This window comes from Spermophilus citellus, assembly GCF_964194105.1.
Source record: "Spermophilus citellus genome assembly, chromosome: 2".
Taxonomy (NCBI): domain Eukaryota; kingdom Metazoa; phylum Chordata; class Mammalia; order Rodentia; family Sciuridae; genus Spermophilus; species Spermophilus citellus.
Window position 1 is genome coordinate 198,124,893 of NC_138183.1, and position 13,808 is coordinate 198,138,700.

The 13,808-nt window shown below is 38.9% G+C and overlaps 2 protein-coding genes across 2 annotated transcripts; both read left to right on the forward strand.

The window, feature by feature from the left end:
• Window positions 1–463: 463 nt before the first annotated feature.
• On the forward strand, window positions 464–1,402 carry LOC308642124 (olfactory receptor 52H1-like; the record flags this gene model as incomplete). The annotated part of the gene is made up of 1 exon (XM_081280730.1): window positions 464–1,402. The coding sequence occupies one exon, from the start codon at window positions 464–466 to the stop codon at window positions 1,400–1,402; it is 939 nt and encodes a 312-aa protein (XP_081136856.1).
• Window positions 1,403–12,542: 11,140 nt separating this feature from the next.
• On the forward strand, window positions 12,543–13,490 carry LOC308642074 (olfactory receptor 52H1-like; the record flags this gene model as incomplete). The annotated part of the gene is made up of 1 exon (XM_081280675.1): window positions 12,543–13,490. The coding sequence occupies one exon, from the start codon at window positions 12,543–12,545 to the stop codon at window positions 13,488–13,490; it is 948 nt and encodes a 315-aa protein (XP_081136801.1).
• Between the last annotated feature and the right edge of the window lie 318 nt (window positions 13,491–13,808).

Genomic DNA, 13,808 nt, shown 5'->3' on the forward strand with positions numbered 1-13,808 from the left:
TAACTTCATCATATGTAACAGTTTTACTCCTTTATTATTCTCTTCCATGTCCTCCTCTTCTAATCTCTTTTGCCTTTTTCTTCAAAATTGATTTTTTTCCCCTATGAATGAGGGCACAATTTAAATAATCCACAATGGAAAAGAAAGTTATTGATGTGTAATCATAAGAAATTATTGGCCTCCAAAAGAGCTATACCTAGGGTTTATTAGAATATATATATATGTATGCATGTATATGAATATGTATGAATGTCAATGTACAAGACTAGTCACTCCCACAGGTGCCAGCTCATCATCCCTGGGAGAGGACATGCTTTTAATGTAGGAACCCTGAATGTGATAGTTGCAGTAACCAACTATTTTCAGCTCCACAGTAGAATTGGCAGATTTCATAATTCACACTGACAGCTGGTTTGTCCTTAGGGCTGAAGAACCAGTGGATCCCAGACTGAAGAGAGAGACCATGTATAACTCAAGTTGTTACAACCCAAGTTCCTTCATCCTTCTTGGAATACCTGGCCTGGAGCACTTCCACCTCTGGATTGGGATTCCCTTCTGTGTCATCTACCTTGTGGCCATTGTGGGCAACTGCATCCTGCTCTACCTCATTGCAGTTGAGCGCAGCCTCCATGAGCCCATGTTCTTCCTGTCCATGCTGGCCAGCACGGATCTCATCTTGTCCACTGCCACAGTGCCCAAACTGCTCAGTAACCTCTGGCTTGGCTCCCAAGAAATAACCTTCTCTGGTTGTCTCACACAGATGTTTTTCCTGCACTTCAGCTTTGCAGTGGACTCAGCTGTCCTATTGGCCATGGCATTTGATCGCTATGTGGCCATCTGCTTGCCCTTGAGATACAACACCGTCTTGACCCCACAGGTGATCATCAAGCTTATGGTGAGCATTGTTGTGAGGAGCTTTTCCGTCATCCTGCCAGATGTGTTTCTTCTAAAACGCTTACCATTTTGCAGGACCCGCATCATCCCACATACATACTGTGAGCACATAGGTGTTGCTCGGCTTTCCTCTGCTGACATCTCTGTCAACATTTGGTATGGATTTTCTGTACCTCTCATGACTGTCATCTCAGATGTCATCCTTATTGCTGTGTCCTATGTCTTCATCCTCCGTGCTGTCTTTCAACTCTCGTCCCTGGGTGCCCGCCAAAAGGCCCTGAGCACCTGTGGCTCCCATGTCTGTGTTATCCTCATGTTTTACACACCTGCCTTCTTCTCTATCCTTGCTCATCGCTTTGGGCACGGTGTCCCTCGGAATGTCCTTATCCTATTTGCCAACTTCTATGTGGCCATCCCTCCTGCCCTAAATCCTGTTGTTTATGGCGTGAAGACCAAGCAGATCCAGGAGAAATTTATTCTTCTCTTCACTTGGAAGAGGCCACAGTGACTGGACACCAAAGGAGAAATTTAGATTAATTGATTTTTTGAAATTTTACGTAACATAGAAAGACACAAAATGAGGATATACCGCTTAAAAATTTAAAATTTAAGCATTCTACCCTTGTAAAGAATATAAGGAAGTGGAAAAGTAGAGAAAGACAAGCCATTTAAATTTCTGAAACATGAACTGTTTTCTTTAATACCTTGCCTCTGTGTGTGTGTGTGTGTGTGTGTGTGTGTGTGTGTGTGTGTAAAAGTTGATGCTGGATGCAGCAGAGCCAAACTAAGGTTCATATTATTCTTGTTGCTAATTTTGAAGATATTTGAAGAATAGATATTTCCCCAGATGCAACTCATCCTGTGGTTTTGAAATGAAAGCCAAAGTCTTCTGCCTTCCTTTGTCAGGTAGTTATCAACATTCTCTGCTATAATCAAACACTATGTTTCAAACTTTGGTCCAGATAACATACATTATTATTGCTTTTTCTTAAATTCTCTACTTGCTTTATTTTTTCCTCCCCATCTGGGAAAGCTTAGAGGTACATATTTTTGTACCCATTTTTCTTACTTAAATGCACAAAGAAATCCAAAACTTTTAAAAAATATCCCTTAGATTTTATTTTATGGTTTAAGATTAATAATTAAAAATATGTTTGAGAGAGTAATATTATTTAATTTGTTTTTGAATAAGGAGTCACAGACTTAACAAAATTGTAGAAAGATGCTTAAAGGAGGATCCAAGCACAGAATAAAGATTTATATGATTCTGAATTCTGAACTCTTCATCTAATTACTTCTTGGGACTCTACTCACACTAGTGCCTTACAAACTCTCCCATGCCGAGTCCGGCTGGGCAAAATAACCAGGAGGTGACAGGCAACTTGAAGGTTGAAGCGGGAACTGCTTTATTGCGGGGAAACTCAGCGGGAACTGAGCGGGAACTCAAGGTAGCAGGCACCCAAGGTAGCGGGAACCGCCTTATTTCAAAACAGCAGAGGTATATATACCTAACTCATTACACACAGCTTGACTGAATTAGCATCATCCAGTTACGGCAATCAGCCAATAAGGAATCTCTACCATCTTAATGGCTTGGTGGCGTTGCCTCACAAACCACTCCTCCTGGCAAACTGCCAGGAGCCATCTTGACTTGATTTGCGGTCCCCAACACTCCTAGATTATTTTCTCCAAAAATGATCTGGAAACTCACTCCGTGTCTCTGTACCAAGTGTTCTTTCCCATCTTCCTTCATGATAAATTGCACTATTAAAAATAGGAATGCTACTGCCTTAGAACTGTGACTTGCCTTTATCTCTCTTATGATGCCATCGGACAAAATTAACTCAACATAACTGATATACAATCAGAGACATGATAAGTTGTGGTATAAAAGTGTATTAAGAATTGTAATGCCAAATAATAAGAATAATAAATTGAACAATTGAGTCTGAAGTTTCTATTATTCATTCCGGTGAATATAAACATCACTTTCTGACCTTTAGTATGACATGGAGTTTGACAGAGCTTTAGTGTATTACCTATCTCTCTGAGAGTATTTCAAAGTCTTTTTGAAGGATTTCCAACCTGTTCCTTCTAATGCGTTCTATGAAAGCCATAATGAGCATTTTATAAGTTACGTGTGATTGGGTCACCATTACCTTGAAATTTTTCAGTGATTCCAGGTCCTCAGGACTATGCTTGCATATTTTCCTCCTTTAAGATGATTGCAGGACAAGGAAAACTTAGATGAAAAGAGCAGCTCTCATAAAACTCCAAGTGTTACATTTTAGTTACATTTACTTATACTTAATTTATGTTTATTTACAATTTATAGCAGTTCCTTGCATCTTTGAGAAAGTAATTCCAGAAATAATCTTTTTATATTGCCATACCCAGTGTCTTGTGATTGTACTTAATATAAAATTGGTATAAATTTCCAATGGGGTTGGGTGGAAGCCATCAATATTCCTCTTGGGAAACTGTCTTAGGATAAGACCATGTAGAACCCAAATCTCCACTCAAAATAAAGGCATGTTTTAAATCATAATAAATATATATTTAAAAATTGAAGGAAATAATGAGTAAAATTGGCATTCTGACATAAAGATCCTATTTGTATGTGTGTATTGAGATATATTTTTTCTATCTGAAATGTTGGTGAAGTGGCTCAGAAGAGGCTCATATAGGAACTTCAATTTTGGTATTATTGAAAACTATCACTTATTTTCTTATGTGTTTTTCTATCCAATACCTGTTTCATATATTTCTTGAAGGCTGAAACATAGTCTTTTGTATTGTTTTACACTCTGCCCAATGAAAATACCTAATGCCCCTCATGTTTTTAATGTTTTTCAAGTATATTCAAACATCAACAAAAATCTTTTCTCTCAACTATTGTTCATGGCCTTTTAAATAACTGTTGATAGCTAGCATAGATTTCACAGTACATTATTTTAGCCATTGTTTTATGTCCTAAACTCACCATCTCTCTTATATACTCAGCTGAAAAATATATTCAGGGTATCTTGGTGGAGTTAGTATTTTGAAGAAGTTGCTGAAAATGTCCCCAAAGGCTAGAATGATACAATTGTTGATAATTGAATTAAGACCACATACCCACCATTACTTGCCTAGTTTCAGCTTCACAAATATGTACAATTTCTAGTCACTGTTATTGGCTTGGTGCCTCTTATTTAGGCTTCAATTAAAAGTCCTTCCTTGCTGGGCATGGTGGCTCATGTCTGTAATCCCAGTGGCTTGGGAGGCTGAGGCAGGAGGATTGTGAGTTCAAAGCCAGCCTCAGCAAAAGTGAGGTGCTAAGCAACTCAGTGAGACCCTGTCTCTAAATACAATCCAAAATAGGGCAGGGGATGTGGCTCAGCGGTTGAGTGCCCCTGAGTTCAATATCCTGTACAAAAAAAAGAAAAAAGAAAGGGAGAGAAAAATCTTTCCTTGAATACTGTACACTATAATAGTATCTCTTATATACATTCCCATCGCACATGCACTTTTAATTTTAGGACTATCAAAGTCCTGATGTGATGTTTACTTTTGTATTTAGTTTTTAATGTCTGATCTCCATTAGTCCTGAGGACCAAATTAGCACCTGCCTTGTTTACTATTGTATTCCTATTGAATGCAATTGTAGTAGCACATAATAGATGCTCAATAAGTGGGTTAAAACAAACGAGTTTTAGCCTGGATTTATAATTCAACATAAAGAAAAATAAAATTCCACAGCACCATGCTGATTCACCACAGAGGCAAGATGAAGAATGCCAAGCAAGATTGGCCATTGAAGAAACCATCAGAAAGAGAGGCCTCTTCACAACTGCAGAAATGCCAGGCACTGAAAAATGTCTCCAGGGCATTGTCATCTAAGGACACCAGGGGAAGTGTTTCAACTCAGTGAGATTTTGATTCTGTTATGCTACCAGTGGTATTACAACATGTTACCCTAAAGTGTGGTCTGTGGCATTTTGAATACTTTGAAATACCAGAAATTAGAAGGGCCTCAGAAATAAGTCTCCTCTGCTCTTGTCCATTTCTCTTTTCTTTATTTCCTGTTTATCCCCAGAAAAATGTCATAGAAACTAAAATTCTTCTTCCTCAAGGAAAGCGTAGAAACTAAAAGTCTCCCTGGAGGAAAACATAAAACCTGGAGAGGTTGCTCATCTACCTCACCTGAAAGGAGGATCTAAGTCCTTAATTTCTGAGGACGTACTTGGAGGGAAAGGAATGTTACACAGATGAAGAAGAATCTGAATCAACAGGTGTCATTCAGTTTCCCCAGCTAGTTACCATGAGATCCTGCCTTTTTTGTCCAATCACATTTCTACCCCGCTGTCCCTTCTTCATTGAACCTGAATTTAAAAATGCAGCTTTCACTGAGTCTTTGGATCTTTATTTCTGAAATCTCCGAGACAACTAAATTCAGATCAGATTGAATAAATATGATATGTTTTCTCTTAACAATCTGCCTTTTGTTTTAGCGGTGTTGGCCATCAACATTGGAATGCATAAGAGAAAGAACTTACACATTGACATCTTTACACTGTGGTTTTGGATTCTAAGATACAAACTTTCACTAATATTAGCAGAGGAATAAGTTCCTAGTATAGGGAGTGTTGATTTGTTTGAGTCACTGAGGCTCATAGGTCTCTCTGTCTCAGAAGCCCTGTCTTCTAATTTGTCTTTCATCCCAGGAGAAGACAAGGGAGGTATTTTCGTGCTAAACCCTCTAGGCTCTGTGTTTGTTCATCTCCACTGTGACCTGGATCCCACATCTGTTCCTTTTGTCCCTCTGTCTGTCCTTCCTGAGCTTGCCACTTCTGTCTGTGGACTGCCTTTGACCTACTTTATTTTATACCCTCTGTTCCTAATCCTGCCTTTGCAAAAACAATTCCAGGACCAGGACCTCTGAGGTATGACTTTGTGGGGAGTAGGGGAGAACTCTTGGAGGAAGTAAAAGCTGGTGCAGAGGGGGCCTGAGGAAGAAGAGCAAAGGAGGTGGGGAAAGGGGAGACTCCAAGAAGTAAGAAAGGCCTAGGGTAAAACCTGAACATAGTTCTAGAGCTTATGCTTACTGAAGAGAGTAGAATCAAAGAGGAATGCCTAGCAAGATATTCATTCTTTCTTCCTTTTCAAAATAAATTTTGTAGTAGGATTTGAACTCAGCACCTCCTATGTACTAGGAAAGTGCTCTACCCTTAATCTATACTTCCAGCCCATTTTGGCTTTTTATTTTGAGACAGGGTCAAGTGAAGACTCCAGGCTGGTTAAAACTCATGATCCTCCTGTCTCAGCCTTCTGAGTAGATGGATTATAGGCATGTGTCACACTGGAACTAGGAGGAGTTTAATTCTGAGTCCTTTACACTAAATTACCTAAACTATTTTTAGATTTTTCTGTAGGTCAAAAGTTATAATGCTAATAATATGAGAAATGTTTAAGTCAGTAAGTAGTCAGATATATTTAGGACTGTCCGTACCAGACTGGGACTGGTCATCTGGAGATTGACATCTGAAAGTCCAGGTCAGAGACTTTTCATTTAACTCCTAAGTATAAGCATGTGCTTGTATTTGTGAACTGTATGTGAAGGAGTATCTGTTGTTTCTTGGGAAGATGAGGGCAAGCAACAACAAGCCCATTTCCCCATTCACACCATGGAGCAGCAAACATACAAAATGGGGTGAGGACTTTGTCTTCTGGGATGAGTCTTAAAGGCAGTTCTCTGCAATTCATAGACCAACCATGGGTGCCCGTTATTTGTAAGGGGGTAGAAGTAAGATCATCATATCAGTGCATCTAAAATAAAAACCATCCATAAGTTATTGTACTTTATGTTAAAGATATTACTAAAAAACATGTCTTGTGTTTAGTGCTGAGTGGGACTGAGTTAGAAGGGGTATAGGATGTATCATGGCAATATTTTTAGTCTTGGGAGAGAAGAGAGCAATACTAACTAATCAGAGATCGATCAATAAGTAATAATGAGTAGAATATTTGCTAATGACAAAAACCAGGATTGTCTGATCAAAGGGATTGTGATCTAAGACAAAGACTTATTAATACATTAAAGAAAATATACATTTTGTGATGTCCAGGAAGATTGAGTGAGTCATGGAAATGCAAAGCTACAGATCTTTTGTTTTATTTAGAACTTTGAAGGTGGGGAAGGTAATCATTTCTCACATCCTCCTGTGTCCTTACTTCCAGACCATCTTTCAGTGGGTTGTAGTGACAATGGATTCCTTTGGTGAAAGTCTTCATCAGGTTGAAGATACATGAATAAGGGAAGCAAGTCCCCATGCTCTTTGAGACCTTTTCGTTTCCCAGAAACGTTTAACAGCACTGGACACTGCTCTGTGTTATTTTATGGTAGGCTGTGCAGGGACAGTTGGGAAAGAGACCTAGGTGAATGGCAGGGTAGTGAACCTGTATGAACTGTATTAATTGAATGATGAAATGAATTAGTGTGGAGTCCCAAGGACACTCCTATGCTAATTTCTTCACCCTATACTTATTGAAAACTGTTCTAAGAGAACTTACTTCTGTCCTATTAAAGTTTACTGTTTATTACATGAGAAAGCTAATAAAGCAAAACTAAAATAGTGCAGTAAGCATTCTGATTCAAGAATGCAAAAGGCCTCATGAGTTCTTAGGAACATTTCTAGTTTGAATATTTGTCAGTAAAGCTTGTTGAGGATCGTAGATCAGTGGGAGTTAGCCAGTAAAAAAGAGACAATTAATTTAGCTGAATATCAAGATCAAACACAAGTGCAAGATTTCAGACAGAAGTATTCCCAAAATGTGAAGGTTAAATTGGGGGTGACATAGTCGATGGACCAAAGTTATCTCACTTTTGACGTGGGAGAGGATTCTGTGAGCTCTTCCAATTAATACTCTTACTTGAGGTGGGCTGTTAACATGATGCTTAAGACCAAGCAAAGAAAATAACTGAAGGCCTTTAGAGTGTCATGTAGGAACTGCATCCTACCATGATGTCAATAATGCCACAGGGCCTGGTTAGGTCTAGAAGAGTTTTATGCAAATTCTTCAGGTATGAGTTATGTATTGGAGATGTAAAAAAAGTGGATGCTGGGGCTGGGGATGTGGCTCAAGCGGTAGCGCGCTCGCCTGCCATGCGTGCGGCCCTGGTTCGATCCTCAGCACCACATACCAACAAGGATGTTGTGTCCGCCGAGAACTAGAAAATAAATATTGAAAATTCTCTCTCTCTCTCTCTCCCTCTTTCTCTCTCTCCTCTCTCTTAAAAAAAAAAAAAAGTGGATGCTATTCACCCAGCCAGTATGTGTTTCCAAGTAACATAATTTGCTGCCCTTGGTGGATAGCTGACAGGTGGGCATATTTTGATAACTCTTAAATTATTTTCTAAAATTGTGAGACAAAGCAGAATCCAAGAAAAAAATAAACAAATGAGCAAATAAACAAATTAAAAAAACTTATTAGGAAGTTCATAGAGATGAAAATGCTTCCCAAATTTTCAACACCTTTGTTTGTTATTTCTATCATCCTTCTAACAATAGGCAAGATCTACCAGTTCCATCTTTTTATATGTCAGAAGTTCAATCTCTATTGTTACCTTAATTCAGATTGCCATTATCTACTTCTCTACAACATTCTATAATTTATTGCTTATAAATTGTTTGATGGATACAAATTAAGAGTTAAATATATCATTTGAGTGAATGAAGCATTTAGGCTTTTCCAAAATAGTTACAATACAATTTTAAAAATAAGTAGAGAATGCTCACTTTAGCAGCACATATACAAAAATTGGAACAATACAGAGAACATTATCATGGTCTCTATGCAAAGATGACATACAAATTTGTGAAACATTCCATGTTTTTAAGGATTTAAAATTCAGCATACTACAGTGATGTGGCTACATCAATATTTATAACAGCTCAATTCACAATAGCTAAGCTATGGAAACAAAGTAGGGGCCCTTCAAGAGATGAATGGATAAGAAATCGTGGTGCATATACCATTAAAGGAGAAGAAATTATGACATTTGTTGGTAAATGGATGGAACTGGAGACGATCATAGTAAGTGAAATAAGCCAATCCCCAAAAAACCAAAGAATGTTCTCCCTGATATTCGGATGCTAACTCATAATAAGCAGCGGGAAGAATATAAATTCACTTGATTAGACAAAGGGAAATGATAGAAGGGAAGGGAAAGGAACTAAGAAAGAGTAGAATGAATCAGACATAATTTTCCTATGTGCATATATGAATACCTAACCAGTGTAACTACACATCTTGTACAACTACAAAAATGGAAAGTTATACTCCATGTATGTTTGATATGTCAAAATACACTCTATTGTCATGTAGAACTAAAGAGAAGAAAGGGAAAAAAGAATTAAATAAAAGAAAGGAAGGAAGAAAGAAAGTAAAAAGAAGCATGCATAGAGGGCTTTTAAGCTTTCTGTATGCTTGGAAATCAACCGTATTCTAAATAAACTGTTTGCTTTTTATGAATAAGAAGATAGGGCTAGTGATATAACTTACCACTGTTCTTGTATGTGGGAAGCCCTGAGTTCAACACTCAGCCCTGTAAACCCACATACACAAAGATATATGCTTCGATTGTCTTGTTTAAATTTCTGACAACTTCTACTTATTTCATGTAGATTAGTGTATTTGTTTCTGGTTATTCAATAATCATAACTGTTATTTTTTATTTTATCCTTTCAACTTCTGTATTGCCCTTTTTCCTCTCATTAGATAGCATGGGGTGCATGTGTGGTAGGGTGTGGGAAAGGGAACTTCCACACAATTTTGTGGTACTAAGTGGGAACCCTGGATCCTGTGTTATGTGCTCTTGATTAAGCTTCTCTGTATATTGGCCTCTCCTGTAATTAAAGCTTTTGTTAATGAAGTGGAGCTTTCTTTGAGTAACACACAGGTGAAATCCACTGACTTCATCCTGCCATTTCTTCCCATCTGGAAGTTATAGATTTTCCATTTTCCTTTTTTCTCTAGTTGCAATAGACCTTAGACCACATCTTCATTTCTCTTGGAATAGTAAGAATATACTTTCAAGTTCATTGTAGTTAAAACTTATGATCCTTCTGCTCGGCTTTCCAAGTTGCTAAGATTACAGGTATGCACCACCCTGCCCAGCTAGTCTGCCTTTCCTCCTTCCTTCCTTTCTTCCTTCCTTCCTTCCTTCCTTCCTTCCTTCCTTCCTTCCTTCCTTCCTTCCATTCATCCTTCTTTCTTTTTTTTTCTTCTTCTTATTTTCCTCCTCCTCCTCCTTCTTCTTTTTTTTTTTCTTTTTTCTTTTGACACCAGGATTGAAGCCAGGGACACTTGAATGGAAAGTATAACTTTCCATTCTTGTAGTTGTACAAGATGTGTGGTCACTGGTCATGTATTCATATATGCACTTAGGAAAGTTATGTCTGATTTATTCTACTCTTATTCATTCTACTCTTTCTCAATGGCAGGTAAGCCTAAAGGAGTACACCAGGAGATATATATTAAATACTATTTTCATTTTCTCTATATATTTTCTGGCTCTTTTTTCAACCCCTCCCCAACTTTTAATTGCTAAAGGAAAATACATTTCAATTAGGAGCCCGATTCAGAGATCTTGGTGCCATCTAATGATACATACGGTAGAGCAGTCAGTGAAGGGATAGCAATGAGTGGATGTAACAAAGAGATACTTAGAGGGTGAATACTTGTGATAGGATAATTGTTTAGAAGATGGGGAGGGTGTTTGTGAAGAAGATATGATTAAGATAGAGTCAGAGTTTCTAGACAAAAATATTGTGATGTGCTGTCATTTGTTGAGTTATAAAACAATGTAGTAGAATCAGGGTTGGTGCAAGAGACAGACAAGTGGGGTAATTTGGAATATTGAGTGGGGTGTACCTGTGGGACTTTTAAGTGAAGATGGCAGGCATAGGGTAACTAATTGTGTGACTGAGGAGAGAGCACTGTTTTTAAGACCATAGACTTCAAAATATTCGACATAGGGGTCTCAGTGAGAATCACAGGATTTGTGAAGATCTCCCAGGTGAAGTTTCTCACCAAGAAAGCAGTTAGATGTGCACAGAACACTGAAGAATTTCAACACTCAGGTGACACAGAGATAGATAGATAGAGATAGAGATAGAGATAGAGATAGAGATAGAGAGAGAGAGAGAGAGAGAGAGAGAGAGAGAGAGAGAGAAAGAGTGGCACCAAGTTTAGAGAAAAAAAGTTTCTATCATGTTACAAAAGAGTTTTGGGAAAAGACTCAACTGTTTTAAGAAAGTTTCTCGAGAATGAGTCATTAAGTGGACTAGACTGGGAAGAATGCCACTGGGCAACTTTGCCTGGAGTCCAGGCTACCCATCTCCTGTTTTTCTTCTTGGAGGGTTGGGAGAAGGATTTGATCATCTTTTCATGAGGCAAATCTAACATACTAAGTCATCAGACTATACTCTTTTATTTTTGTCTTTTCTTTCTTCTTTCCTTTTGGTACCAAGGATTAAATGGAGGAATGCTTAACCACTGTGCCACATATCCTGTTTACATTTTTTATTTTGAGACAGGTTCTCTCGTTAAGTTGCTGATGCTGGCTTCGAACTTGTGATCCTCCTGCTCAGCTTTCCAAGTTGCAAAGATTACAGGTATGATCCACCCTGCCCAGCTAGTATGCCTTCCCTTCCTTCCTTCCTTCCTTCCTTCCTTCCTTCCTTCCTTCCTTCCTTTCCTTCCATCCCTCCCTTCCTCCTCCTCCTCCTCCTCCTCCTCTTCCTCCTCCTCCTCCTCATCCTCCTTCTTTCTTAACACAAGTATTGAAGCCAGGGGCACTGAACCACAGAGCCACATCCCTAACCTTTTTAAAAATTATTATTTTGATATAGGGTGTCATAAGTTGCTTAGAGCCTCACTAAGTTGCTGAGGTTGCATTTGAATTCGAAATCCACATGCCTCCTGAGTTGCTAGGACTACTAAGCCTGGCTAAACATAGTCTGCCTTTTCTTGAACATTATTCTGGACTAGGAATGTCTGAAGGGCAGATTAAATCACTGAAAAGTTAAATTTTAGGGAAGAGTGTTTTTTTTTCCTCTTTATGTTGGTGAACTTTTCTTTAACAGTAAAGAGAACCAGGAAAGATGGTTTAGTGTGAGGGAGAAGCAAGAAAGAAAAGAGACCCCCTGTTTTACCTAAGGATTTAGACATTGATCCTGCCTTTGTTAAGCACCTTGTGATCCTACATATTAGTTATGGCATTTCTCTAGGGTTTGGAATTCACCTTGAACTTTGCTCCAATTCCTAACTAGCAATTAAGTGGGTATCTGCCTAATATTATTCTATGCACATATTTTCTTAAAGAATTTTCTGAATTGTTGATACAGAGGCAAGACTATTTAGTTTTGTGACTTATGTCTCTGGGACAATGTTTCAATAACACTTCTATTATGACTTAAAATTGTGTCTGAAATGTGGCAGACATTTACTAGCAAAGAGAAGAAGATAATTAATGATATCCGAGAAATGAAAGTGAATGGATACTATTGGAGAAACCTCAGAGGTTAATTTCTATTGAAGATGATAACCAAATATCATAAAATTTTTATTTTCAGTTTCTGAGATTCCTCCAACCTACGATCATAATGGTGGCATTCAACATGAGCAGCTTCAATCCAGGTGTGTTCATTCTGCTTGGAATCCCAGGGCTTGAGCCCTTCCACCACTGCATCGGGATTCCCTTCTTTATTATCTACCTTGTGGCCCTGGCAGGAAACAGTGTCCTCCTCTACCTTATTTTCACAGAGCGCAGCCTCCATGAGCCCATGTTCTTTTTCCTCTCCATGCTGGTTGCTACAGATCTCATCCTGTCTAATACGTGTGTACCTAAAACGTTGAGCATCTTCTGGCTGGGTCCTCAGGAGATCACCTTCCATGGATGTCTTACTCAGATGTTTTTCCTCCACTTCAGCTTTGCCATGGATTCTGCTATCCTACTGGCCATGGCATTTGATCGCTATGTTGCTATTTGCTTCCCCCTGAGATACTCTGCGATTCTCACCCATCAGCTTATTACTAAGATTATGATGGGTATTATCAGCAGGAGCTTTTGTATCATCTTCCCATGCATCTTCCTATTAAAGCGACTACCTTTCTGCCGAACACTCGTCGTTCCCCACACATACTGTGAGCACATAGGTGTTGCCCGGCTCGCTTGTGCGGACATCTCCATCAATATATGGTATGGATTTGCTGTGCCTGTGATGACGGTCATGTCAGATCTGATCCTCATTGGTATCTCCTACACTGTCATACTTCATGCTGTCTTTAACCTTCCTTCCTGGAATGCCCGCCAAAAAGCCCTCAGTACGTGTGCTTCCCACATTGGTGTCATTCTTACATTCTACGCCCCAGCCATATTCTCCGTCCTTGCCCACCGTTTTGGTCACAATATTCCTCACTCCTTCCACATACTTTTTGCCAACCTCTATGTGACTTTCCCTCCTGCCATCAATCCAATCATCTATGGGGTGAAGACCAAGCAGATTCGGGACAGAATCAGCCTCCTCCTGTTCCCTAAAGGGAATCAATGACATGAGATTGAGGGCATGGGAAAGACAAAAAGTAATACTAGTGATGTGAGGAGTTTTTCCATTTTTTTTTTTTAAAGAGAGAGTGAGAGAGGAGAGAGAGAGAGAGAGAGAGAGAGAGAGAGAGAGAATTTTTAATATTTATTTTTTAGTTCTTTGCGGACACAACATCTTTGTTGGTATGTGGTGCTGAGGATCGAACCCGGGCCGCACGCATGCCAGGCGAGCGCGCTACCGCTTGAGCCACATCCCCAGCCAAGTTTTTCCATTTTTTTTAAAAAGCTGATATTTCTGTAATGTTGACTTCAATTTATATAAAAT